At 38.1% G+C, this 26,471-nt stretch overlaps 4 protein-coding genes across 5 annotated transcripts in view; 2 read left to right on the plus strand and 2 right to left on the minus strand.

Moving 5' to 3' along the window:
• Nucleotides 1–42: 42 nt before the first annotated feature.
• Nucleotides 43–2,777, minus strand: LOC143919329 (uncharacterized). Of its 2 annotated transcripts, XR_013261219.1 has the most exons (4): nt 2,552–2,776; nt 2,185–2,466; nt 768–2,109; nt 43–613 (listed from the first exon to the last, which is right to left on the minus strand). XR_013261219.1 is itself a non-coding variant. In XM_077441589.1 (3 exons), exons 1-3 carry the CDS (start codon nt 2,657–2,659, stop codon nt 1,150–1,152), a joined length of 1,350 nt encoding a protein of 449 aa, XP_077297715.1. In that variant the 5' UTR covers nt 2,660–2,777; the 3' UTR covers nt 50–1,149. The 2 variants fall into 2 exon arrangements, 1 of the variants encoding a protein (XP_077297715.1); XM_077441589.1 differs by having other exon boundaries at nt 50–2,109; nt 2,552–2,777.
• A 6,586-nt stretch (nt 2,778–9,363) lies between these two features.
• On the minus strand, nt 9,364–11,408 carry LOC143919330 (uncharacterized). Its single transcript, XM_077441590.1, has 3 exons — nt 11,179–11,408; nt 10,808–11,104; nt 9,364–10,734 (listed from the first exon to the last, which is right to left on the minus strand). Exons 1-3 carry the CDS (start codon nt 11,284–11,286, stop codon nt 9,490–9,492), a joined length of 1,650 nt encoding a protein of 549 aa, XP_077297716.1. The 5' UTR covers nt 11,287–11,408; the 3' UTR covers nt 9,364–9,489.
• A 3,727-nt stretch (nt 11,409–15,135) lies between these two features.
• Nucleotides 15,136–21,447, plus strand: Dph1 (diphthamide biosynthesis 1). The gene is made up of 2 exons (XM_077440621.1): nt 15,136–15,466; nt 19,407–21,447. The coding sequence occupies exons 1-2, from the start codon at nt 15,181–15,183 to the stop codon at nt 20,420–20,422; spliced, it is 1,302 nt and encodes a 433-aa protein (XP_077296747.1). The 5' UTR covers nt 15,136–15,180; the 3' UTR covers nt 20,423–21,447.
• A 2,445-nt stretch (nt 21,448–23,892) lies between these two features.
• Nucleotides 23,893–26,471, plus strand: part of LOC143919331 (16 kDa beta-galactoside-binding lectin-like) — a 56,577-nt gene continuing 53,998 nt past the window's right edge. Inside the window, exon 1 of the mRNA XM_077441592.1 lies at nt 23,893–24,022. The gene's annotated coding sequence lies outside the window, so the exon portion shown is untranslated. The remainder of the gene's footprint in view (nt 24,023–26,471) is intronic.

Here is a 26,471-nt window from a genome sequence, read left to right on the forward strand (position 1 = left end):
GGAGAGGTGTTGACCAGTGTCCCGGCCTAAGGAAACACGTCTTGTGTTTGGAAGAAGTTTCTTTATTGTTTAGTATACAAGTATTATTGTATGTAAAGCCCCATATTCACCAAGTTGCAACAGCTTTGCAACCGCATCCGAGCCCATTAAGTTACAGCAACAGGATGTACTCACCAAGTTACTGCAACTGTTTGCTGCAAAAGTTCGCTCAGTTTGCCAATTGTCGTCATAATGAGCGACGAAGAAGACGTGGCTCGTTATATGGCATCGTCCGCTCATGTTCCCGACTTTGTCATCTTCAATATTTTGGTATGTGTTCGTCTATACATGGAGAGAATGACAGGAATCTTCCTTTCTACTTTTTCCGCTATTTCGTTCAATCAATTTTAACGTCTTTTCATCCTCAACAAATCAACAACATCCTCACCAAATCTGGCGAACCCGCGTCGAACACTAAGTTCGTCCAAATACCGACGCCAGAGCGAACTCGTCGATTTCAGTCTGATTTTGCAGGTTACGGTTGCAGTTGCTCGGCTCGCGACGTCCTCACCGATTTGCAACTGCAGCCCGAAATGTTGCTGTAACTGTTGCCGCAACTTGGTGAGTACGGGACCTAAGGGCCAGGCCGCACCGTGCGACTTGGTTGAGGGCGACCAGACCAATGCATGCAGGTAGATGGGACATGCTACACCCGTCAACTTGTTTGTCGCACACATTTTCGTGTCGCGCAACTAGTCGGCCGACAAAGTTGCACGGTGCGGCCCGGCCCTAAGGCCAAAAAGGTAGTTGCTCGACTTTGGAGGAGTGGGCTGGCTGAACTCCAGAACTTCAGAGGCTCGCTGGCATCTGGGGCGATAGTTTATATCCTGGTCGGTTGTGCAATGCGTAGCTTGGCTGTTGAGATCATATTCTCGAGGTTGTTTGGTGCGTAGCTGTATAGTGAGATTATGCTCTCTAGGTTGTTTGTGTGGAGCGAGTCGAATTGTGAATTTGCCCTTGTGTGAACGAACACATTTCAGGCAAGGTCGGCTCTGCTTGCTCGTACAGGAACGCGATGATAGATAGTACAAGGATAGTATCGGGATAGTACAAGATGTGCTATATTCCTACAAGCATTTAAGTTTTATCATATGCAGATCGTGTAAGATCTCAATGTGTTTTCATGTGTTCCTCCAAGTCGGGCGGAGATCCAAACAATATCGAACAAACGTCACATTTGTACAGTCCATTCCAGTGAGTTTTTTTGTGTGATCCGTGTTCAGATCTCACGGAAAATATTTTAAAACAGATGTCACATTTGTAGATGCGAGGTTGATAATTGTATGATTTAGTGTTTGCCGAGTTGGAACCGAGTTGTATCGAAGCATCAGTTTTCACAGAGTCAGATTTACGAGGGGAAGCAAGTTTAGGTTTATTCTCATGTATCTTCACGTGTTCCTTTAATTCGATTGGAAAGTTAAACGACATCGAACACATGTTACATTTGAGCGGTTTTTCTCTAGCATCGGTGTTTGAGTGATTAAAGGTGCTCGTGTGTCTCTTAAGGGAAGATTTAAGACTAAACGATTGTGAACAGATATTGCATTTATGTTTGTTCATCTCATTGTGGCATTTCATATGTCTCTCAAGGGTAGATTGGAGAGTGAACGATTTTAAGCAGATGTTGCATTTGAATGATTCATTGTGCCGTTTAATATGCAACTCTAGGTTATATTTACGAGTGAATTTTTTTTGGCAGATGTTACATTGAAATTTATACATTCCGTGGAACGATTTTATGTGTCTCTTGAGAATGCATTCGTGAAAAAATGATTTTAAGCAAATATCGCATTTAAACGGCTTACTGTGACCTTTGATGTGTACCGTTAAGTTATATTTACGAGTGAACGGCTTTAGGCAGATGTCGCATTGGTGTATGTTTATTCCGTTGTGCTTTTTATGAGATTTTAAATGTGCCAAATATGTATGTCTATGAGTGAATGATTTTGAGCAGAATTCGCATTGTTGTGGTTTAAAGTGAGTCCCTAGTTTCGATCCAGATGCAAATGGACTACTATTGACATGTATAATTTCTTGTGTTTCACACAAGGAAGCTTTTCCTCCATTGATCTGTGAAATAAAATGACAGTTATATGTACAAAGAAATGTATGAAATGTTTTCTTAATGTGAAGTTATAACGTTACCAGTGAATTTCCGGCATTTTCTTGATTTAAATCGCTTCTTTCTAAGGTGCTTTTTTTACAATCATTGTTAACATTAGAACTGTGGATATTTATACCAAATTCGTCCTCCCAATTTAAATCGTCCAGAATGATTTCTTCTGTTTTGACGTCTGAACTCTTTGTCAGTCTTAATTTTTGCGTTCTATCACTATGAATACACGCGCTTTTAAAACTGTTGAACAATTCCAGTCTGTTTTTACACGAAAGACATATCCGGTCTGGGAAGTTGTCATCCTTTTCAATCTGTTAAATGAGTGTATACAGAATTAGTGATTGGGATGGTAGTGGAGCGTTTCAGTATGTTAGTGATATAACAAACGTGACTGACTTGCAATCGACAGCAGAGCCAAATGTGCTGCACTAGTGATCCAGGATTATCATGGATGGAGATGGAAGACTCTTCTGATGCAGAATGGAGACAAAGCCTGCACTCCATAATCACTCTACTTGTCTGCTTCTATGTATAACGCTAACGCGAATACGATTTCACCTATAAAAGGAATACAAACGTCAAAATTTACTAATAAACCAATGACAGTAATGTAAACAATACAGCGGTACAAATTACAGGGTTATATTTAATATATTTGTACAGCGGTACTTTTATATCGTATATTTTATATCGCATTGGCTACGTCCACACTACCAATATCTACCAATTTTTCCATAACCAGTTCCTAAATAGCAACCACAAGTTGCAATATGGGAACTGGATATGGAAAATTCGAAAATATCGGGTGTAGATATCGGTAGTGTGGACGTAGCCATTGCGATTGCGCACACGACGATCGTTGTCACGAAAATCGCGAATATATAATATCTGGCACTCGAGTTCTCGTTAGTATGATAGTTTGCGTGGGTAAATCTCGATGGATGGACTTTTCGGTTGCCAGATGTTCCGTGATAGAGATTTTAGTGAATTTTTCGAGATTTTTTTGTGCGGAATAATCACCGAGCCGCAGTGGCGGACTGGGACTGAAATGAGTGCATGCCAGGAGTCAAAGGGGGCCCACCCAGGGTTAAAAAAAATTATCCCCCCCCCCTTATAACAAAATTTTCTTCTTTCCATCACGCTAAAAATCAAGGGTAAAAAAATTTTTTTCATTTTTTTCAATAATGGGAATAAACAAATTTAAGTACAAGAAAAATGGCAAAAGCAAAATAGATCCATAAATTACATTGTATATTTCTCATTAACCCTTGTCCTAGGTAAATAGAATGCATCATAAAAGAATGCGGCATAAAAGGGGCTTTTACTTTCGGTAGAAAACAATCGGGGGCGCAGGCAAAGATTGGTCAAATTGAATTTATTTTCAAAAAATCTTTTTTATATCGGAATAAAAATGGAAAATATTCTTTGCATACGCCTTATTGAGTTATAAAATATGAAAAAAATAAGCTTATTTTTGATAAAATAATTATAAAAAAATATTATGTAAAGAGTGAAAAAAGCGCCGCAGGCGAAAATTTTTTTCTAAATATCTTCACATGGTCAACAAAAATCGACCATCAAAATGAGTCACTAAAAAACTATCAATTAACTTAATTTCTACCGACTGTCTTTTCACTTTATCTATGTACATACATACATACATATGTACGTAATAACAATAGATAAAGTTTTGTGATCATGCGAAAATCGGGATTTTGGGGAGGGGGCCCCTATCCTATATTTCTATATACATGGATGTGTCTAGATTACGAATAGATTTTATATTCGGAAACTGTTTAAAATTGTGTATTTAAATCTTACTATATCGTCGAAGTATAATCAAATGTTATTTTGAAAGTATGAAGTAAATTTAAATCGCTGGTTGATGATGAATCGTCCTATCAAAATTGTTTTAAGCAATTCAGTTTATATTATTCACGGAAATTTGTTTATTCCCATTTTTATTTCAGTAGGTAGTTGCTACATAGGTATTGGTATATGCATAATCTTGAGGTTGGAAATAGGCCCGGCAAAAGGGCCCACGCAAATGTTGAAACTTACATTTCGAGCCTAATAAAAAAAGTTAACCGATCCTTGGGCTGTTAAAGCAGGTATTAGTTGTTTATGTATATCGTAAGAAATTTGTTTTGTTGAAATACCCAAACTTTAGGTCCCAAAGTGCAATATCCTATAAATTTTTACACACGTGAAATAGTTAAAAAGTTATTTAATTTTACTGAGGGCCCATATTTTCTAACAGATAGTGGGGCCCACATGCCATCGGGCATGTTCGCTTGTATGGCCAGTCCGCCACTGCCGAGCCGTATTTATTCGGTCTCTGGTATCAATGGTATTGTAGCGGCTCTACGACATGGTCGAGTTTCAGTCACCATCCTGCGAGTTGGGACCAACTCGGCCATGTTAGGTAGTCACTCCTTTACTTCCTTCCCGCCCATCATATTCTAGAAATATAGCACAACTTGTGCTATTCTGAATCAAAGCCAGTTATCTCATATATTTCACAACAATACACAAGTCTTACGATGGCAACATCATCGCTCCTGTACAAACATGCAGAACTAATCTCGCCTGCAATTATCTTCAAACATGCAGAACTAATCTCGCCTGGAATTATCTTCGCTACTCGAGGGCACCGTCCCATTTGACTATTCCAGAAGAAAGATTTCATTGCTCGATCATAAAACGAACGAAATCCAGCGCTGATGTCACCATACAGATGCAGCACGTGTCCTGAAGACAGTGTCGGCCTTACACCCTATGGAGCCCTCGGGAAATTTTTTCTAAATGGGTTACCATCCTCTTTTCCGGGCTTGGGATCGGCAGCAAAGTGGTTAACAAGTTTTCCCAACCCCAGGTGGAATTAGAAATAAATAAATAAAATTATATTTCAGAAACGAGCTTTCCGAGCCTTTCTTTCAGCAAAATCTATAACTAAAGCTGAAAAATCAAGATTTTCAACGATATCATTTTCAGTAAATACAGTTTCAAAATTGGAAAGTCTATTTTGTAACATTGTAGACCGGAGGTAAGTTTTAAGTTTCGAAAAACTACGTTCACCACTTGATGCAGTTTCAGACAGTGTCAGAAAAATTCGCATAGCAACTCAAATGTTCGGATACAATTCATGTTAATCATACTATTTTATAAAATGTAATACAATAAGTGGATTACTTTTACCCTGAACTTTATTTGAAAGAAATACTTTTAAATTACTAGGTTCATCGATAAGTTCATTATTAAGAATATCAAATTTTTAATTCGTGGTGAGCTTAATTTGAAGATCGGCTCTTTTCGGTAGATTATTTACAAAATACACAAAACTCGAATTTTTGAAGCCACGACTATTTAATATGATGGGCGGGAAGGAAGTAAAGCAGTGGCTACCCAATTTGGCCGAGTTCGCAGGATAGTGACCGAAACTCGGACCATGTCGTAGAGCCGCTACATCCTCAAGGCATATTATCTAAATCAAAGCTATCAGAACAGTAGACTTGTTTGTGTCAAAAACATATCACATCAAAGTCAAATATTAGCTACATGGTGTCAGAATTTATTGTAATTTAATTACAGCTCTCAGAGCAATGTAATATTTTAATGGTAAACGGACTACTAGTCATATGTGAACCAGTCACAGGACAACCGGTCGCTCTAGATCGGTCACACGTGATCACCCGTCACACTAAAACTAGTCACGAGAAAACTGGTCACACCTTAAAACTGGTCACACCCTTATGGGAACTAGTCTTATTGTGAAGGTCTTCTTCACCACCAGTCCGCCATGTATTGTAGACAGATTCGTCTGTGTTCGGTATTAATACAACTATATGTTGAATGTGGTATTTATTTGGTAGTAACACGTATACACAAGTATGGTTAATTGTTTGTAAAAGTATGTCGTTCAGAGGTCTCTGGATGTGGTAGAGTGTCGCTGGCTCGGCATTCGGCTATGTCCGGCTAGTCTCTGGATACGGTAGAGTGTCGCTGGCTCGGCATTCGGCTATGTTCAGCAAGTCTCTGAATACGGCAGTGTGTTGCTGGCTCGGTCGGCTGGTTGATCTTCCAAGTCCGTGTAGTGAAGTGGTGGCTGGTCAGGAGCTGTATGTCGACGCTTGCTGCTGTGGGTCGACTGGCGTTGTTTGGGTTGTACCTCCTTTTATAGTGTTTCTGGAATCGCCTGACCGATGGTGGTGGTTTGTTGATGCGTAAGAAAGGAATGCACTGTTGTCGAGGCGTAGCATTTTCTGGAATGCTTGATGGAAGTGGTCGTACGAAAATTTAGTTGTTGATGCGTACAAGGGGAATTTGCTTTCGTCGAGGCGTAGTATTTTCTGGAATGCTTGGCGCTGTTCCGCTCGATGTATTTTGTTGTTGCGGAATATTCTCGAAGGTTTCGATGACGATGACGACGACGAGATTCCTACATGGCTCTCCGGTGAGTGTTAGCGATGTTTGTGATTTTGTGGGAATCTTGATGTGTTGGAGTCTATTGACTCGATGGCGTCGTTGTTTGTCCGGTTGTGCTGGAGAAAGTTGTCTCAACAGCGGGTCTTGTGTTGCATGCCGGTCCAAGTCTTGTTCTCTACCAGGTTGCTTATTTTGGGCGAGCTGCGTTGGTAGTGAAGGTTTTTGATGGCTTGGATGGTGCTGTTGTGCAGGCTGCTGTGTTCTGCGTGGAGTCATTCGCGTGACTGTTTTGCTGGTTGTGCTGGAGTTAGTTGTCTCGGCAGCGGGTCTTGCGTGAAGAACGTTGGTTGACGAAGTGCGTTGAGTGCTAGTCTTCGTTGGTTGTGCTGGAGTTAGTTGTCTCGACAGCGGATCTTGCGTGAAGAACGTTGGTTGACGAAGTGCGTTGAGTGCTGGTCTTCGTTGGTTGTGCTGGAGTTAGTTGTCTCGACAGCGGGTCTTGCGTGAAGAACGTTGGTTGACGAAGTGCGTTGAGTGCTGGTCTTCGTTGGTTGTGCTGGAGTTGGTTGTCTCGGCAGCGGGTCTTGCGTGAAGAACGTTGTTTGACGAAGTGCGTTGAGTGCTGGTCTTCGTTGGTTGTGCTGGAGTTAGTTGTCTCGACAGCGGATCTTGCGTGAAGAACGTTGGTTGACGAAGTGCGTTGAGTGCTGGTCTTCGTTGGTTGTGCTGGAGTTAGTTGTCTCGACAGCGGATCTTGCGTGAAGAACGTTGGTTGACGAAGTGCGTTGAGTGCTGGTCTTCGTTGGTTGTGCTGGAGTTATTTGTCTCGACAGCGGATCTTGCGTGAAGAACGTTGGTTGACGAAGTGCGTTGAGTGCTGGTCTTCGTTGGTTGTGCTGGAGTTAGTTGTCTCGACAGCGGCTGTGTTGTGTTGGAGCTAGTTGGCTTAGTGGCGATTTGTTTCACCGGTTGTGCTGGAGTGGGTTGACTCAACAGCGGGTTGTGTTGGTAGCTGGTCCATATGTACTTTCACACCATGTTACTGTTTCGGTCGTTACAATGGTAGTGAAGGTTTGTGACGGTCTGGACGGTGCTGTTGTGCAGGCTGCGGCGTCCTGCATGGCCTCATCGAGGTGATGAATCATCGAAGGTGTGATGAGCGGTGCTGGCGGATCAACAGTAGTGGATCCATTTGGTTGTTGTCTCCGGGTTGCGTCTTGTTGTGGCGAAAGCTGCGGAGTTGTTTGACATGGTCACTAGTTGTGGGGACATGTAGCGGACTGCGTTTGAAGTCTGCGTTGAAGGCTGCAGTTGCGTGAAGTCTGCGGTTGCATGAAGTCTGCGGTTGCTATGTAGGCTGCGATGTGGGCTGCTATGTAGGCTGCGATGTGGGCTGCTATGTAGGCTGCGATGTGGGCTGCTTTGTAGGCTGCGATGTGGGCTGCTTTGTAGGCTGCGATGTGGGCTGCTATGTAGGCTGCGATGTGGGCTGCTATGTAGGCTGCGCTGTTGACTGCTGTCGTGGCGGCTGTTGGTTGTTGTGGAGGCTGCACTGTGGGCTGCCGTGTTGACTGCGCTGTTGACTGCTATGAAGGCTGCGTAGTTCAAAGATGGGGTCACCAATGTAGGCGGGGTACGATGTGTTGACCGTATCCCGGCCTAACGAAACACTGTTGTGTGGTTCAAAGATGGGGTCACCAATGTAGGCGGGGTAGCGATGTGTTGACAGCGCTGTTGGATGATCAGAAGGTTGCGTAGATCACGTCGGGGTCACCAGGTATGGGAACTAGTCTTATTGTGAAGGTCTTCTTCACCACCAGTCCGCCATGTATTGTAGACAGATTCGTCTGTGTTCGGTATTAATACAACTATATGTTGAATGTGGTATTTATTTGGTAGTAACACGTATACACAAGTATGGTTAATTGTTTGTAAAAGTATGTCGTTCAGAGGTCTCTGGATGTGGTAGAGTGTCGCTGGCTCGGCATTCGGCTATGTCCGGCTAGTCTCTGGATACGGTAGAGTGTCGCTGGCTCGGCATTCGGCTATGTTCAGCAAGTCTCTGAATACGGCAGTGTGTTGCTGGCTCGGTCGGCTGGTTGATCTTCCAAGTCCGTGTAGTGAAGTGGTGGCTGGTCAGGAGCTGTATGTCGACGCTTGCTGCTGTGGGTCGACTGGCGTTGTTTGGGTTGTACCTCCTTTTATAGTGTTTCTGGAATCGCCTGACCGATGGTGGTGGTTTGTTGATGCGTAAGAAAGGAATGCACTGTTGTCGAGGCGTAGCATTTTCTGGAATGCTTGATGGAAGTGGTCGTACGAAAATTTAGTTGTTGATGCGTACAAGGGGAATTTGCTTTCGTCGAGGCGTAGTATTTTCTGGAATGCTTGGCGCTGTTCCGCTCGATGTATTTTGTTGTTGCGGAATATTCTCGAAGGTTTCGATGACGATGACGACGACGAGATTCCTACACCCTAAAATCGGTTAACCAGTTTTCTCGTGACCGATTTTAGGGTGTGACCAGTTTTAGTGTGACGGGTGATCACGTGTGACTCATCTAGAGCGACCGGTTGTCCTGTGACCGGTTCACATTTGACCAGTAATCACCGAACCTATTTTAATATCACTTACAAAATAAACACAATCATATCAGCTATTATTTGAGTCAGATTGCAACAGACTTTTCCTAATTAAAAGGGAGTTGTTATCCTATCATGATTACTTTAAATACATATATCTAATAAAAAATTAGTATTATAATAACAACTCTAATTTTTATATATGTAGTTTATTAAATATATTTTAAAATAAATTAAAATAAATAAAAAATTCACAGCTTTAAGCTTTGCATACATTTTGAACTATTTACATACATATATACATACTATTGCACTATTACAGCAATTTCATATTAAAGAGGATGTTCACGGGGGATTTCAAATTGATATGTTTTTATTCTGTTGTGAGAATTGACGTGTTTCTCAAGACTAGCACTATTAATAAATGATTTTAAGCAAATCTTGCATTTATACACGTCATTGTGGAGGTTCATATGTAAAGCTAGGTCATATTTACGAGTAGACGATTTCAAGCAGATATTACACTGATATGTTTTCTTCCCACTGTGAGAATTCATATGCTTCTCAAGAGAAGATTTATGAATGAAAGATCTGAAACAAATCTCGCATTTGTGTGCATCATTGTGGAGGTTCATATGCAAAACTAGGTCGTTCTTTTGAGTGCACGATTTTGAGCAAACGTCGCATTGATATCTTTTCGTCCTGTTGTGAGTGTTCATATGCCTCTTGAGGGAAGCTTTGAGTGTGAAAAATTTTGAGCAAATCTCGCATTTGTACAGTTTTACCCCGCTGTGACGGTTCATATGTAGCACGAGGCCATTTTTGCGTGTGCACGATTTTAAGCAGATGTCGCATTGATACCTCTTAATCTCTTTGTGAGAAATCATATGTTTCTCCAGGGAAGTTTTCAGTATGAACGACTGTGAGCAGATCTCACATTTGTGTATTCCGTGGATGCGGTCCATGTGCGATGCTAGGAAGTCTTCACGAGTGGACGACTTTAAGCAGATGTCGCATTGGTACGTTTTTACCGTGTTGTGAATGTTCATGTGTCGTTTTAGGCCGGATTTGAGTGAGAATGACTTTAGACAGGTCTTGCACTGATGTGTTGTTATCCCGTTGTGAGAGTCTATGTGTGATCTAAGAGAGTATCTATTAGAAAATGATTTTAAGCATATGTTGCATTTGTATGGTTTAGGTCCAGTGTGAGATTCCAAGTGTGTTATAAAGGTAGGTTTGTGAGTGAATGACTTTAAGCAGAATTTGCATGTTTTTATGCTGTGAGTATTCATATGTCTTTTGAGGCCGGATTGAAGAGAGAATGATTTTAAGCATATTTTGCATTTATGTGGCTTTCCACCGATGTGAGACTTCAAGTGGGCTAATAGTTTGGATTCGGATGCGAATGATTTGATACATATATCGCATTTGTAAGCTGGGTTTTGAATTACATCCACTCGTTGATTGAATGCACTTCGGCAGTAGGTATGGTCCCATTCAGAACGGTTTAAATTTGGTGAAACTCCAATATCTACTTCTTCTGTTAAATCACACAGGGAAAGCCTTCTTTCATCCACCTGTAAAGTAAAATATCGATTATACAATCGAAAATGTGCGAAATGTTTTCAGAATCTGATGTCAGAATTTTACCGCTGGATTTTCTATTAACCGGATACTTTGACTTGAATCGCTTTCGTCCGAGGCGATTGGGTTATCATTACTGTGAATATTAATAGTGGAGATATTCAGTGGTGCATTAATACAAAATTCATCCTCCCAATTTAAATCGCCAAATATATTATCTTCCGTTTTGATATGAGTTCCGGTTAGTCTTAATTTTTGCGATTCGGCACTGCGAATACACGCGCTTTTAAAACTGTTGAATAATTCCAGTTTGTTTTTACATGAGAGGCATATCGTATCTGGAAACCTTTCGTCATTTATAATCTGAAAAAGAAGTAAATGAAGAATTTGAAGAATTCGTGATTGAGATTATTGGTTAAGGTGAAAATGGAACCGACTTGGAGTCGACAGCAGGACCAAATGCGCTGCATCATTAGTTCAGGATTATCATGAATGCAAACAGAAGATAGTTCTGGTGCAGAACAGAGACAAAGTCTGCACTCCATTGTCTAATTCATTGACTTCACTTATCTTTTATTAAAGTGCCAGCACCAAAATGACATTTTTTTAATAGAAGAAGTGCAAACGTCAAAATTGCCTTATCAAGTGCTCACTGACAAGTGACAGTAGAAATCTACAATACAGCGTTATTATTTTTAGCGAAATCGCTATATTTGTACAGCGGTAAATTTAAATCTATTCAAGTATTAATTCCAGGGCTGTGGAGTCGGAGTCGTGGAGTCGCGGTTTTTTGGCTGGAGTCGGAGTCGGAGTCGTGAAAAATGAGCGACTCCGACCATTTTTTTATATAAAATGCATTTTTTTAATTACGAAATTTTAATTGCGTAATAATTAATGTGTACCCTTTCTTGACCCCATGGTTCGATCCATATTGACGGAAGAACAAATAAATAGAGCTAAGAACGCTCTGTTTGAATTAACGATTCGTATGAAAGGTCTTTGAGTGGGACACGAGACGACATCAAGCAGCTTTGATCAATCAATACTCGAATTATCATCATCTTCATCCGACACCGCTAAATCTGAAGACGATTTTGAAAAATATCTCAATGACCAAGATGAAATAAAACGTCCTTGTTTGAGTCCCAATATAGCAGACGAAGGAGACTTTATTTCAAAATTTAAAAATGAATTTTACGATGCATTGAAAATGGTGGAAAAAATTAACCGAGCTTATAATTAGTCACCGGGCTCAGAAGGTGCCGCGTATTGTTCAAAGGTTGTAAATGCATTGTTAAAGGTTTGCCGAACCTTTTTTACAAAGGATTTACAACAATGGAACAATAGATAGCACTGTGACTATCCTACCTCTACTTATAATTTAAAGGTTTAAGGTCTGTTCATACTTAACAGCACTGCACGGCTTCAGCACTGCACGACTCCGTTTCAAATATGTCATTTTATTACATTTCTATTCATATCTACCTACACGTCGCGGTCACGTCACGTTTACAGCAATTTGGCCGAGTGCAAGGCAAAATCGGCTTACTTATACATTAGAGGCCATGACGATACGGCGCAATATTGCTTACGTCGTATTGTCGAGTACTAGCAATATGAATGCATACACGTGCATTCGTAGCTACGCGTCAGAATACAAGTCAGCAAAAATGCTTCGACGTTTATCGAACGAAAAATTATGTATAATCGCGCTGTTGGAAGAAGAAGCTCAAGAAGGAAATAAAAAAGCACGGAGGCGTTTTGATGTGCATCCCATGTTAAAAAATAGAAAAACCGAAGGAGAGTTTTGGACACTGTATAAGGAGCTTATGGATGATGGACAAATTTTTTTTAAATATTTCCGTAAAAATTTTATTTTTATTTTAATATTTGCGCCAAAACCATGTCGAAAGATTGAACAGCTGTCAAATGTCACTATCGATAATTGGTCCAAAACAGCAAAGCGGCAGACTCATGGCACGTAATTCGCGTGTATATTTCCACGATGGCCAAAAAAACGGATACGATACGTTGACGGATGCCTGCCGTGGTGTAAACGTGACGGTTGGTATGAATATACCCATACAAAATGTACCAAAGAATACTTTTCGTACGGCCGGATACCTGCTGAAGTCGGTACGTGCTGACTAGGTATGAACAGACCTTAAAATGGCAATACAGCAGTATCCAGAAATCATAAAAGATTCAGCGTTAACAGCGTTGCCGCCAACCCAAGTATCCGTAGAGCGGTTATTTTCGGCTCTTAAAATCCTCAATTCTGATTTGAGAGCTTCTACGAATACAGATTTAATAGAAGCAATGTTGTTTTTTTTTCTACACACACATACCAGAAAGGCCTTACAGGCGGCCCCAATGCGCCTTTCTGGCCAATTACAAATATTGCAGCATTTTTTATTCATTATACAAGACACTGATTTACGAGACACTGAAAAACTCGCAAATCAATGAGACATCTATGAAATTGTTCACAAACTTATTTATTGCACATTAATCAAACACAAATATTGGTGACATATTGTATATAGGAAGGATTTTTAGCCAATTTTTACCGGGAACCGTTTCATCAATGAAATCAGAGAAAATTGGCAAAATCTGATAGGAAATGATCAACCTGGAGTCACAAATCCAGGTCTGACCAGCAGCATACTCTGAAGAATTCATTTTTCACTCGAGGTCAGCTCATGGGATAGAACCCGGCACTTCACAACGCTAAGCAGAAGCTTAACGACCGAGCTATGCTGTTGGCTGGTTTTATTTTTATGCCTATAACATGAAAAATATTTGCAAAGGTAGGAAAACAACCAGATAAAATTTAACATTTTTGAGTCGGAGTCGGAGTCAGAGTCGTGTTGTTTGTAAATATCAGAATCGGAGTCGGAGTCGTGATTTTTTTTTAGTCGTGATTTTTTAATAAATTCGGGGCCATTTAATGAATTATTATAAATTTATTTTAAAAGGATTTTAAAGGGAATTGGATGCCACCAGTTGGTTGCTTAGCAAAATTTCATCCAGTTAGATTTAAATTTATCAGAAATAGCTTGGTACGCGAGTGGTCGATCCCCCTTGGGGCTTGTTATTAAAGTAGATTGCGTCGATGGTCAGGTCAGTGATAATTGGAACCATTTTGATAATTTTGATCTGTGCATTAAATTCAATAATTATTTCGATGTCTTTGACGCGCAGTTCATACGAAAATAAAAATATCTTGTTGAAAACATCACAAAAGTGTACAAATTACTCACTAAAATTTCTATAACGTAACATCTGGCAGCTGAAAAGTCCATCATACTAACGATAACTATCATACTAACGAGAACTCGAGTGCCAAATATTCTGTATTCGCGATTTTCATGGCAAAAATTGTCTTTGTGACCATCGCAATGTGACTTATAATCCAATTACCGTTTATTGTGTGTTTTTGAATGCACTGTGCAATTTTTAACGATGCTTGCCCATCTTGCGAGTAATATAAACAAACAGAGAAGTTTTTATTGGACATACATCGAGCACCAAGCATCAAATACGACTGAGGCTAAAATTATTTAGGAATATCTGTGGACAATCATCACTTGAAAACAATGTAACGCCTAAAGCCACTTCTATTATTATAACATTTCTCTGGCTGCGCCTGTTTATATATAGGAATATCTGGATAGTATAATATAGGAATATCCGGGTCTAAATTGTACATTATCCGGGTCTAACTTGTACTAAAGAAACATTTTTATAAGTAAATTAATCTGATTGTATTCCGTGTGTTGTAGCGTAGTTATAGAGACGTGCCGCGTAATATTGATTTACGCGGCACAATTTAATTATTCGTAAGGGCCCTTCTATTATTATAACTAGTCACCGAACCCAGAAGGTGTCGCGTATTGTTCAAAGGTTGTAAATGCATTGTTAAAGGTTTGCCGAACCTTTTTTACAAAGGATTTACAACAATGGAACAATGGATAGCACTGTGACTATCCTACCTCTAATTATAACATTAGTCTGGTTCGGTGATTACATTCCAAATGTGAATCGCTACCAGGACACCGCCGTTACGAAAGTCACTCGCGTGGAACTCCTGTCGCACAGGAAAATTTTGCACATGAAAAACTGCCCAAATCTCGTAAAAAATAGCATTTGCTAAGCAATATTTGAGCAGTTTTCTGTACGGCAATTTTCCTATGCGACGAATTTTCGTGCGACAGGAGATCCTCACGAGCGATTTTCATAGCAGCGGTTATCCTGGTAGCGATTCACATTTGGCATGTTACCCGTTTCCCGCCTCAAATGTGCGTTCGCCTTGATAAATGAAAACGAAAGTGACGCAGATCGAGAAAAGAGAGGGGGTCGTGGAGGGAGTTGTTACGATCGTATTTGGGAAGTGGGAAATCGAGAGTATCGCGTGCGTGACAAGTGTTCAGTCAGTAATGTCGGCAACGGCAGTCGGGGTGGTTGTGGGGGCGGGTGTAGGTGGTGGAGATGGCTCGAACGGAGAGTGCGGAGCCGTGGTGGTGCGCGCCAAGCCAGTTCCTGCACGCAAGGTGTTCAGCGCGAGCCGAGGAGGGACGCGCGTGCCCGAGGAGCTGCTCTCCGACCCCAAGATAGCCGCGGCCGTCGCCCTCCTCCCCGCCAACTACAACTTCGAACTGCACAAGACTATTTGGCGCGTCCGCCAGCTCCAGGCCAAGACCGTGGCTCTGCAGATGCCCGAAGGTACCCCCACTCTTACTCTTGCCCTATTCGAATCAATCATATTCATCTTTTCTTCTGTTCCAGGTATCATTTTTCAATATTCAATTCTACGTATGTGGGATTTCAATGTGTTGCAATTCAAACTAAGTAATCTTCAGTATTATATTTCAAGAAGAATATATTATTGAAAAAGGGAATTTTTTCCACATGATGATCTACGTTCAGGATTCCTATTATTTTACGTATTACGTATAACATACGGATGCGGTGCATCCGCTCTAAAATCGCCAGACAAATTGAACGACAGATTAACGGACTGCTGCTTTAAATGCAATTCTCGTCTTCTCGAATGATAGATTGCACATCAGATGACGGGTAACCTTTCGATGTGCGCAGATGCAATTTTTAAAATGGTGATTATTAAAATTGAGTTGATTCGATAAGTTCCGAATCTTGCCTTATTAAACTCGCCAGAAAGATCCAACTCAATTTTACTAAATAGCATCTGTGCACATCGAAAGGTTACTCGTCATCTGATGTGCAATCTATCATTCGAGAAAACGAGAATTACGTTTAAAGCTGCCGTTCTGTCAATCTGGCGATTTTAGAGTGGATGCACCAAACCCATAACATACTAGTGTTTTTACCCGGCTTTGCTCGTTGTTTGTAATATAAACTGCTTAAACATGGCCAATCTAATACTTGATATTTCTAGAATGAATATAAACTATATAATAAATAATGAAAATAAAATGCTCGTAACTAAAATTTATAATAAACTAACTTTAAATATCTTCTTAATAGATAGTAAACATTTTTACAAACCTCCTTTATATTAAATTTATTTGAATAGTGTTTTTTTTTATTTAAATTTATTTAAACAAAATATTTGTTTTTCTATGAACCAACAATAGTTTAATTATCGATTGCAGATTTCATGTAATAATAATAATCTAATATATAATTTCGAATTAGACTTTGTATGTAAGTATGTAAGGTTTGGGTGGTAGAATCCGTGACATTAAATTTAATATATATTCAAATAAAATAAAACTATTCAAATAAATTTAATTAAATGTTTACTATTAGATTAGCCATGTTTAAGCAGTTTATATTACAAATACCGAGCGAAGCCGGGTAAAACCACTAGTATTATTGATATTATTATATCTATAAAAACGGACACGATGTATGTTTGTGGGTATGTGCGAGTGCATCGACAAGTACGGATATTTAAAAAAAAAAAAAACATATTTTAGAATACCTGGAGTATATGTTATGCATAAGGATGTGGCGTGATGACCGATCGTGGGTGTGGAGTGTCTGCCATGTGCTCCTGATATTGAGCGTCAGATGCGCGGGAGCGTACACACACACATCCACGAAGTCACACACACATTCATTGACGAACGGCGAGCGTTTATTGAGCGCTCGACTTTTTACTATTAATACGCGGCGCGCCTTTAAATTACCTTACACTATATTTATATATAACATATAACTTTATTTTAATTCGTTATCTATTCCTTTCCGAAGCCACCTGTTGATATCAACAGGCACAACACTAGTTCTTTATAAAAAATCTGAATTGCACGACTGAATCTTTTTCCTCTATATAATTTTTTTGATTTTTAAATGCCTTTTATTACGAAATTATGTGCACAATACAACTTATATCTATTTTAATAGCTACTGATCTACTGATAATTTTCTATTTTACAATTTAATTTAATTTGGTTAGTAATCATAGTATTATATTATTCTAATTTTAATGTACAGCATAATAGGAATAAGAGCTCAAAAACCTATTTACAATTCTCTATGTAATAACTTAAATATAAAATATAATGGTTTAAAAAAAAAAAAATTGGTTCTTGTTTACTAGTTAGGCTCACACTCGAAAATTAAATTTTACGCTTTGCTGCTACACCAAGTTTCGAATATATATCTTAAATTTTCATAGTTGAAACGTGATGTTGTAGCAAAGCGGAATAATTGGTTATTGAAGTGAAGCCTTATTGCTGAAAAAGTACCCATTTTTTTTCAATTTTTCTTTTATATTGTTTTAAAGGCTTGATGAGTTCCTTTTTAAAAATATTTAAAAGTATTTACTTGCATATAATTGCATCAAAATTCTTAAACGTATGAATTTTTGGTACTTTCCCACTATCCGGAAGCATTTCTTTTGATTTTTATTGCATTCAAAAGTGACTCGGATAAATTGTCGTTTCTGACTAGCTGTCTCCGATTACATTCGAATTTGAGTATGAAAACCAGGATGCGGATCAAGCGAGTTATAGCGATGATTGACTTTACAATGTTCAAATTCAGTTTTTTCAAATTCTTCAAATGCAATCAGCCACTTTGACTAAATACATTTGTGATTCTTCTTACACAGTTCTTCAAAAATCTACTGTCGATAAAGCATTCTACCGATATTGTTCCTTCTCTTTGTAAACAAACTTTTGACGATTGATATTTTACCTTTTCTGTTCCAGTCGTTGGTTGGGCCTAATTCCTCCTTGCAAAATTTGATCTATGTTAATTATATGGCCCAACAATATAAAAAACAAATAGCTATCACAAATGCTATGACTATTCCTGCACCAATGTCCATGTCAGATGTTGATTTTCTTTCGACAATAAATTTAAAGAGGTTAATGTCTTGTCTTGCACACAGCATCCTGGCTGCCAAGATTTCTCTCTTTTGTAAGAAAATCAGGCCATCTTTGGTTGATGGTAGAGCAAATAAGTTATTTTTTAAATGAAAAAAAACATTTTTGTTCAATAAGAAAATATTCTAGTATTAAAAACGGAATAAGTGGGTGAAATATGACAAGGATTGTTGATATAATGTTGAGGGTAAAGAGATTGAACTGGCAATGGGCAAGTTAGATGTACGAAAGAAGTGTTCGAGTAGTATCCGAGAGAGTGTAAAAGACCGCAAGGAAAGCTACAAAGAAGATGAGGTATATGTATATGAAAACAGAGACGAATGGAAGTGTGTTAGAAAGGCCTTTATCCAGCAATCGATGGCGAATGGCTCGGAGTGATAATAATGAATATAAATGTAAGATCAAGATGCAAGGGGTTCCAAATGTTGCACGTGGATTAGATCAGACAGTGTTTATTTTATGAACACTCCACCATACACGCTCTGTACTATGCACCCTGCACGCTAAAAACTATAATAGTGAATGAATATAATATTAAAAAGTAAAAAGCATATTTGAAATAGTAAAACGTGTACACAATTATGACATTATAGCCATTGTTTTATACATTTGGTTTTAAAGATGGCTGAATATTTAAAATAATTTTTAATACTAAAATATTTTCTTTTGTCGTCGAATGAATTCTATATTGTACATACATATGTAGCTTTTTATATGGTAAAACTCACTTTTTCTACAAGTAACATTTTCTTAATGGAAATGCTGACTATTTTGCTGAATAAGTACTAAAAGAAAATTTCAACATTTATAATATTTTAATGTTTGTTTTTGTTTTGCAATATATCTGACTCGCAGACATATTGTAAATATCATATAAAGTACAATTTTATTTGAATTGTTTTTCTATTTTTAAAACCCACAAATTAAAAATTTGTGTTTTTTGCTGAAATTCGATTCCACATTGTCCATACGATTGTTTTGTGTACTTAATTTTGATTTATTAACTATACAGATTTTTCAATGTATTTATCTAATATTTATTGCTCAATTTCTACATTTTTTTTTACTTTATCTATATATGAAGTATCAATAGATGAAATTTTTTGATTATGAGAAAATTCGATCTCGTTTTTTTTAATATACGATAAGATTCAATTGAATTTCTGTCGTTTACATTTCCTTGTGTCATATGTGTTTATTTATTTTATAAATATTTATGATAACATAATCGAAAGTACGTGCTGCTTTGTGCAAAATTTATTGACCTTGAACTTTTATCATTCCAGGACTGTTGATGTATGCCACGACTCTGTGCAGCATCATTGAGAGGTTCACCGACGCCGAGACCGTCATAATGGGAGACGTCACATACGGAGCGTGCTGCGTAGACGATCACACGGCCAAAGCCTTCGGCGTAGATTTATTAGTTCACTATGGACACTCTTGCCTTATACCGATCGACCAGACATCGGGAATAAAAATGCTGTACATATTCGTAGACATTAAAATAGACATGTTACACTTCGTCGACACAATACAGCACAACTTTTCAGTCACGAATAGATTAGGTTTCGTTAGTACAATTCAATTCGTCAGCACTTTACATGCCGCCGCCGTCGAGTTGAGGAAATTAGGTTATACAGTGAGCGTGCCGCAGAGCAAGCCTCTCTCCGCGGGGGAAATCTTGGGCTGCACAGCGCCGAAGATGAACTGCTCCGATGCTGTGATATTCCTAGGCGACGGCAGGTTTCATTTGGAGGCAGCTATGATTGCCAATCCGACCTTGAAAGCTTACAGATACGATCCGTACGAGAAGAAGTTCACCGAGGAGGAGTACGATCACAAAGCTATGAGACGGAATCGAAGAGACGCTATCGAGAAGGCGAAGTCGGCCACCACATTTGGCTTGATTTTGGGCACTCTCGGTCGCCAGGGCAGTCCCAAGGTCTTAGAAAGCCTGCAGGCTAAGATCAAACCCCCACTCACCTCCACTGTCATCTTACTATCCGAGATCACTCCGGAAAAGCTGAAGCTCTTCAAAGGAATCGACGCTTTTGTTCAGGTTGCTTGCCCTCGTCTGTCTATAGACTGGGGGACGGCTTTCGAAAAGCCGCTGCTGACTCCGTACGAGCTGGCCGTCTGTTTAGGTGACGCCGAGTGGGTCGTAGATAAGGGCGAAAGCTATCCTATGGATTATTACGCGTCGGCTAGCTTAGGTTCATGGACTCCGAACCACAAACCGGGCCTTAGTGAAGACGAGAAGAACTGTTGTGGGAAATGTATTAATAACAAAGCGGTATAGACACAATTATACTTTGTTTAGGAAATATGAATGACGTCACAGATTTACATTTGAATCTCATTATTAAATGTGCTAACATTTCTGACGATTTGTAAAAGTGACTTAATATACGTAAGGATCAGAGCTTTAGACGTGACCGGTTGAATTTTAAGCCAGTTTTGTTATTTATTGAAAATGTTCCAAGAATCTGGCTTAAATGAATCGGCATGTGAGCTTTAAGGTATGTGCATCTGATATCTAACGTTTCGAGATTTGTATCTCGATCATGATATCTGCGACGTGTATCCGATGCATGTCTATTAATTTTATCCATGATGCAACTTGGTATTTGTTTGTTAAACGATATAAGGTTTTCTTATGTATTTGACTGATATTATCTATGTATGTGTAATGAATAATAAAAACCTTGTAATAAATGAACATTATTTATTGGTAAAAGGGTGTTGAGTCACTAAGAATTACATATTATTGTATTCTATCAATTATTATGTACCAAATTGACTCAGGCTTTCAGCTATTATTTAGCTTTTGTATGCCGTTTTATATTGTTATATTTATATTATATTTCATTGAATATAAATGACTTGTTTTATTTCTTTATTTTAGTTAAAAAGTTTGTTGATGATTTATTTGGGATATTTGAAAATATTTATTCGATTGTTTTCACTATTCGTATGGCCGTTTCGACATGATATTGATATTATTTGATTTAAAATGAAAAATATTTGTTATGGTGAAAAAAATATGCTCGCCTAAACAGCCTGCTGGTTGTTGATGATCGTCTCTCATATTTGCATCATTATTTGTAGTCATGGCCATTGTACAGTACAGGTAATTGGCGCAATGTGTTATTTCAATCCATGTGGCCAATGACTATTGCATGGCCAACAACTAGTGTTTCCCTTATGCGTTGAAATAAGCTGAAATTAGTGTCAATATCAATGTTTCATTACGGTGATGAATATTGAATGAAAGTCTTATCATTAGATTCTTATGCAGTGGCAGCTCGTGCATAGGAGCGTTACCCTCAGAAAAAAAAAAAACATTAATAATGAGTATGTTAAATATCTAATCATTTTTATTTCAATATTATATTCATATATTAAACCGGCGGCATTGACTATGTAGTGTTTAGCATATTATGCTTTCGAGCAGAGTTGTCATGGGTTCGAGTCTTACTAGAGTCCTGCTGCTGGCCAGACCTTGGTTTGTGACTCCAGGTCGATCGTTTATTATCAGATTTTGCCATTTTTTTTGATTTTCATAGAAACGGTTCCTGTGAAATTGGCTTCTCCTTCCAATCTTCCTATTTTGCTGATCTCACGTTAATCAGCAACTTGAGTTTCGCCCAATTAGATTATAAAATGCATAAATTTCTCCATAGATGTCACTGTGGATGTTTGTATGCATTCGCATTGTATAAAATGCTTATGTATATTGATTGTATTGTATCTGTTTAAGTGAACTCGTCGCTTTGGAGCGATCTGTAAAGGCGAGTGTTAATGTTCTATGAAACAAAAAAAATATTCACAGGTATTTTTCTGGTGGTGCTGCAGCGCCGCAACTCTTATGCACGAGCCACCACTGCTCTCTTGTATAAATTAGACAAAACAAGTAAACTGTTGAGTTTGTTAAAGCTATTTTGTTTGTAGCTATTAGTTGGTAGGACAAACATTACGGTTGCTAGTCATGCGATAGTCATTGGCTACTAAAGGCGCAGACACAGAAAGGAACGCGGCACGTGCTATTTTTTTTAAATATATAGATAGTTTTGTACATGTAAAAGAAAATCGCTATCACGCCTGACCTATGTTATGGGGGGGAAATTAATGTTTTAGCACCCTTTAATATCTGACCGATGTGAGTTGGCAGCACTGCAAATCTGTATGTGACCAACGTGTTACCAACTCAAATCTTAAACGGCGCTAAAACGATTACCTAGGCCAAAAATATTTATATTGACATACATATGTTTGGTAGTGATCGATAACGGTGATTCCCATATTTGAAGAAGTGTAGGTGAAACTTGTCGAAAAAAATACGTTGTGAGTTATGATTTTTCACCACAAGAGGCCAGGAACGCGCCCGTGCCAAACGATTCAGTGTGTTAGCGCCTTCAGGGTTAAGACACAGAGACGTATGCGGCACATGTTTTTTTTTTTTAGATAGTTTTGCACACGCAAGAAAAACGCCGAATTTTTACTGCAGTGTCTCACCTCCCGGAGTGTTTTCGATGATATTTTATCCTTGTATAAATAGTGATCGATAATGGTGATTCCCATATTTGAAGAAATGTAGGAGAAACACGTCGAAATAATAAGATTGTACGAATTGCATATTTTATTTTATTTATTGATACAATCTATATACACTCGTCATCACAGATCGCTCCAATGCGACGGGTGTACGATAACGAAATACAGAATACATAAACAATCAGAAATCAGAAATACAATAATACATATACGATCAGAATATATAGCATATAACAATTAATCAGAAATAATAATCATAGAGACATCTCTGGATTATTTTTTTAGATTTTTGTGTACAATTTTTATACATATAATAAATACGAAATTATAGAGATGTCTATAGAGATATTTATAGATTTCAGATTAGGGGCCGTTCAAGTATTACGTAAGCACTATAGGGGGGCGGGGGGGGTCTTTGCTTTGCTTATTTTTGATGACATGGGGAGTGGGGGTCGAGATGGTGATTACGTCAGCAGTAGCTATTTTTTTTTTACACATTGGCAACACAGAATACATTAAAAGAAAAATGCATATAGGTACCAATGTTTACGTAAGCATGAGGGGGGGGGAGGGGTAAGAGCTTTGCTTACTTTTGCTGACAAGGGGGAGGAGGGGGTAAATAATTGTAATAAATCTGCTTACGTAATACTTGAACGGCCCCTTACTGTGCATAATTATTACAAATTATACACAGAAAGATTTTTGTGACAACAGGAAATGATCTAATACCAATTTTTCAGGAACCGTTTCAGCAATGATCAGATAAAATTGGCAAACTCTGATATAGAAACGATCGATTTGGAGTCACCAAACCCCCAAACCTAATCAGCAGTTTGACGATTCGAACCTCCGGTCTCAGTGGTGCTAATTATATACGCTACCATTAAGCCAAACTGCTGGCTAATATATGTACGTCTGACCTCAGTATGGGCAACAATTGTGGTGTGTAGATGCGCCTCTCAACGCTGCAGTTCACATATGCGTCCGTGACGCACTTTTCAGTGTTTTTACCATACCTCGTAAATCCAACATTATATTTTGTTCAAGGGGAAATGAAAGCTGTTTTACAAACCTTTATAATTTTTTGACCGTATTTTTAAAAGTATGGTATTGTAACATAATAGATTCGGAATAATTCCAAAGATGTTGTTTTCGAGCAATATTGGATTTATGAATTGTTCAAGGCAGCGTAACAATACAAGTTTAAATGACTATGACTCATTAAGTCATGTGAGTTTAGTCAGACGAGTCCAAACTGTTGGTCAGAAGAGTGGTGGATTTCTCATCAGATTGCTCTCGTACATCTTTTTGCGCTTCTTGCGTTTATTTTTTTGCTATTGAAATAGTGAGTATATTTTTGCATACATATATTTAATATCTCCAAAAAAATTAAATACAAAATACATACATATAACCTTTGCAAAGATGCATTTGGATATTCATCTATTCAATATTACATTTGCAATTATGTACATACATACATAACTGTTGTTGCTCACCGGCCTCTATTGATGGCATATATTAGTACATATCATAAGTTTTATTAAAATGCATAAAATATGTACACACTAGATTTTATTTAGCGATTATTAGTTTTTGGTTCATTAGAATGGTATTTCCATTACGGATACAGCCTTATTTGGTAAATGATGTCAGTGATTGTTTGCTAATGAATAATGTTAACATAGATTTAAAGCTAAAAGTTTTCTTACATTTCGATAGATGTCAGTAAAAGGCTATCCAAAAAATGTGTTTTATTAAAAACATATTTGCATTTTCGTAATTAAATCAGACTAATTAGTTGTAGGCCATGTTAGGGTTGTTGACCACTTTTTGAGCTAAAAAAAAATGGCCAAAGACTATCGCATGCCTAAAAACTGTAGTTTTTCCTCTATCATAAACAGATTCGAACAGAATACCGTTAAGTTGTATTTATTAGGACACTATAAGAAGGTTTGAATTTAGTATTTTCTAATCGTCAGTAGATACATAACTCCATATTGTATGAAATAAATGCTTAATGTTTTTTTACGCGTTCAAAAAACGAGCTATGTTTTGATCTGAATTCCGAATTTCGGGTGACCCACTAACGAATTATTTACAAATGGAATTGACCCAGTTCTGCGAAAGGTTGCCGACCACTGGTCCTACTCAAATACTATATAAATCAATTGTTTTTGTCCCTCAAATAAAGTCCTACAAAAATCCATCCCCTTTCATAATATGCCCTTTGTATGATAATAGCGGCCATGTCCAGCTATGTATGCCCAGGTCTATTTTGGGATGTGTGCGAATCGCTTAAACTTGTTATATAACATGTTCGTTTTCATAATTTAATCGAAAAATATATATAAAAAATGGAAACTATTCATTTTATACCACGTTATATTGTGATAAAAATTAAGAAATTATGTACGTTTCTTCCTATAATATATTTAATATATATCATACATAAGAGACAAATTTGAAAATTAAAATCGCACCAACTTCTCTTGAGTTAAGAAGCTTCAGGCTTTCATACAGATAGACGTTGCGCCTTAAACAGATTGTTATATAAATTCTGGAACATTATTTATACACATATTAATTTATTTCCGAAAAACTAATACTACGATGACATAATCATTAGTTAATTAGAATACATTAATCCCCGATGTGTCATTGTGGTAAAATACATGTAGAATAGACAAATAAATTTAATAGAAAAAAACATTCATAAGAGATAATGCACAAAGAAAAGTGAATTGTTTTTACAAGGTTTTATTATTTTCACTAGTACAACGTTAAGTGTTCCCTTCCTTAAACTCTTCCGATCGCATTGAAACTTTGCCATTTTGCAAGGTTTGGCCCCCAATAGAGATTTCAATTCTGGCCACTAACTTTTTAGTGAAATATAATCGTAGTAAACATGTTTAAAAATTCAAAAAATCTTGGTTCGATGACAGCTCTTGACTACGTTCGATTGCCCATGCATGTTTGACTTTCCGCCCCCGACTCGTTTTATCAGATTTTAATTGTTATAACTAGTGGCCGGACCCACAGCGCGCCGTTTATTGTTCAATTGTTGAAAATGTTTTGTTAAAGGTTCGCCGAACCTTTTTTTTTGTACTCTAGCTTTGTAAAAAGAGTCAAACCGCCCCGATCTCCTGGAAAAAGCACGGTCTGTATCCGCAGTCTAGTTACATATAACTAGTCACCGGACCCAGAAGGTGCCGCGTATTGTTCAAAGTGCCGCGTATTGTTGTAAATGCATTGTTTAAGGTTTGCCGAACCTTTTTTACAAAGGATTTACAACAATGGAACAATGGATAGCACTGTGACTATCCGGTGTCTAGACTTATAACCTTATCTTTTTCACACTATATCTTATAAATAGAGGTCGGAATCTGAAGGGGCCGGAAACGTGCCGCCTATTGTTCAATTGTTGTAAATGCTTTGTAAAAAAGGTTCCGCAAACCTTTAACAATGCATTTACAATCTTTGAACAATAAACAGCCCCTTCAGATTCCGGGCTCTACTTATAAATTTGCACTATAAGCAATCATTATCTCTCATGTATATTTTTACTTCACTAATAGATTCTTTTTATTTATCTCTCGCATAATTCGCAATTTTTTTTATACATATGTACATATTTTAAATAGATCAAATTATTTCATTGCACATTAAAATGAATTTATCATATACAAACGTTTACCCAAAGAGTTAGCTTTGTACATTTTTTCTAAGATAACTAGATATGTATGTACTATTTAAGAGGGCTGGACCCCAGCGCCTCGTCCATACAAACTAAG

Source organism: Arctopsyche grandis, chromosome 11 (assembly GCF_051622035.1).
Source record: "Arctopsyche grandis isolate Sample6627 chromosome 11, ASM5162203v2, whole genome shotgun sequence".
Taxonomy (NCBI): Eukaryota; Metazoa; Arthropoda; class Insecta; order Trichoptera; family Hydropsychidae; genus Arctopsyche; species Arctopsyche grandis.

Bases quoted from the DNA above. Each gene is read 5' to 3' on its own strand.
- LOC143919329 (XM_077441589.1), bottom strand. From the start codon at position 2,659: ATGGAGTGCAGGCTTTGTCTCCATTCTGCATCAGAAGAGTCTTCCATC. The intron at 2,467-2,551 runs GTCAGTCACGTT...CTCATTTAACAG, and splicing joins GGCTCTGCTGTCGATTGCAA to ATTGAAAAGGATGACAACTT. The intron at 2,110-2,184 runs GTAACGTTATAA...TTTATTTCACAG, and splicing joins AAAATGCCGGAAATTCACTG to ATCAATGGAGGAAAAGCTTC.
- LOC143919330 (XM_077441590.1), bottom strand. From the start codon at position 11,286: ATGGAGTGCAGACTTTGTCTCTGTTCTGCACCAGAACTATCTTCTGTT. The intron at 11,105-11,178 runs GTCGGTTCCATT...CTTCTTTTTCAG, and splicing joins GGTCCTGCTGTCGACTCCAA to ATTATAAATGACGAAAGGTT. The intron at 10,735-10,807 runs GTAAAATTCTGA...TTTACTTTACAG, and splicing joins GGTTAATAGAAAATCCAGCG to GTGGATGAAAGAAGGCTTTC.
- Dph1 (XM_077440621.1), top strand. From the start codon at position 15,181: ATGTCGGCAACGGCAGTCGGGGTGGTTGTGGGGGCGGGTGTAGGTGGT. The intron at 15,467-19,406 runs GTACCCCCACTC...TTATCATTCCAG, and splicing joins GGCTCTGCAGATGCCCGAAG to GACTGTTGATGTATGCCACG.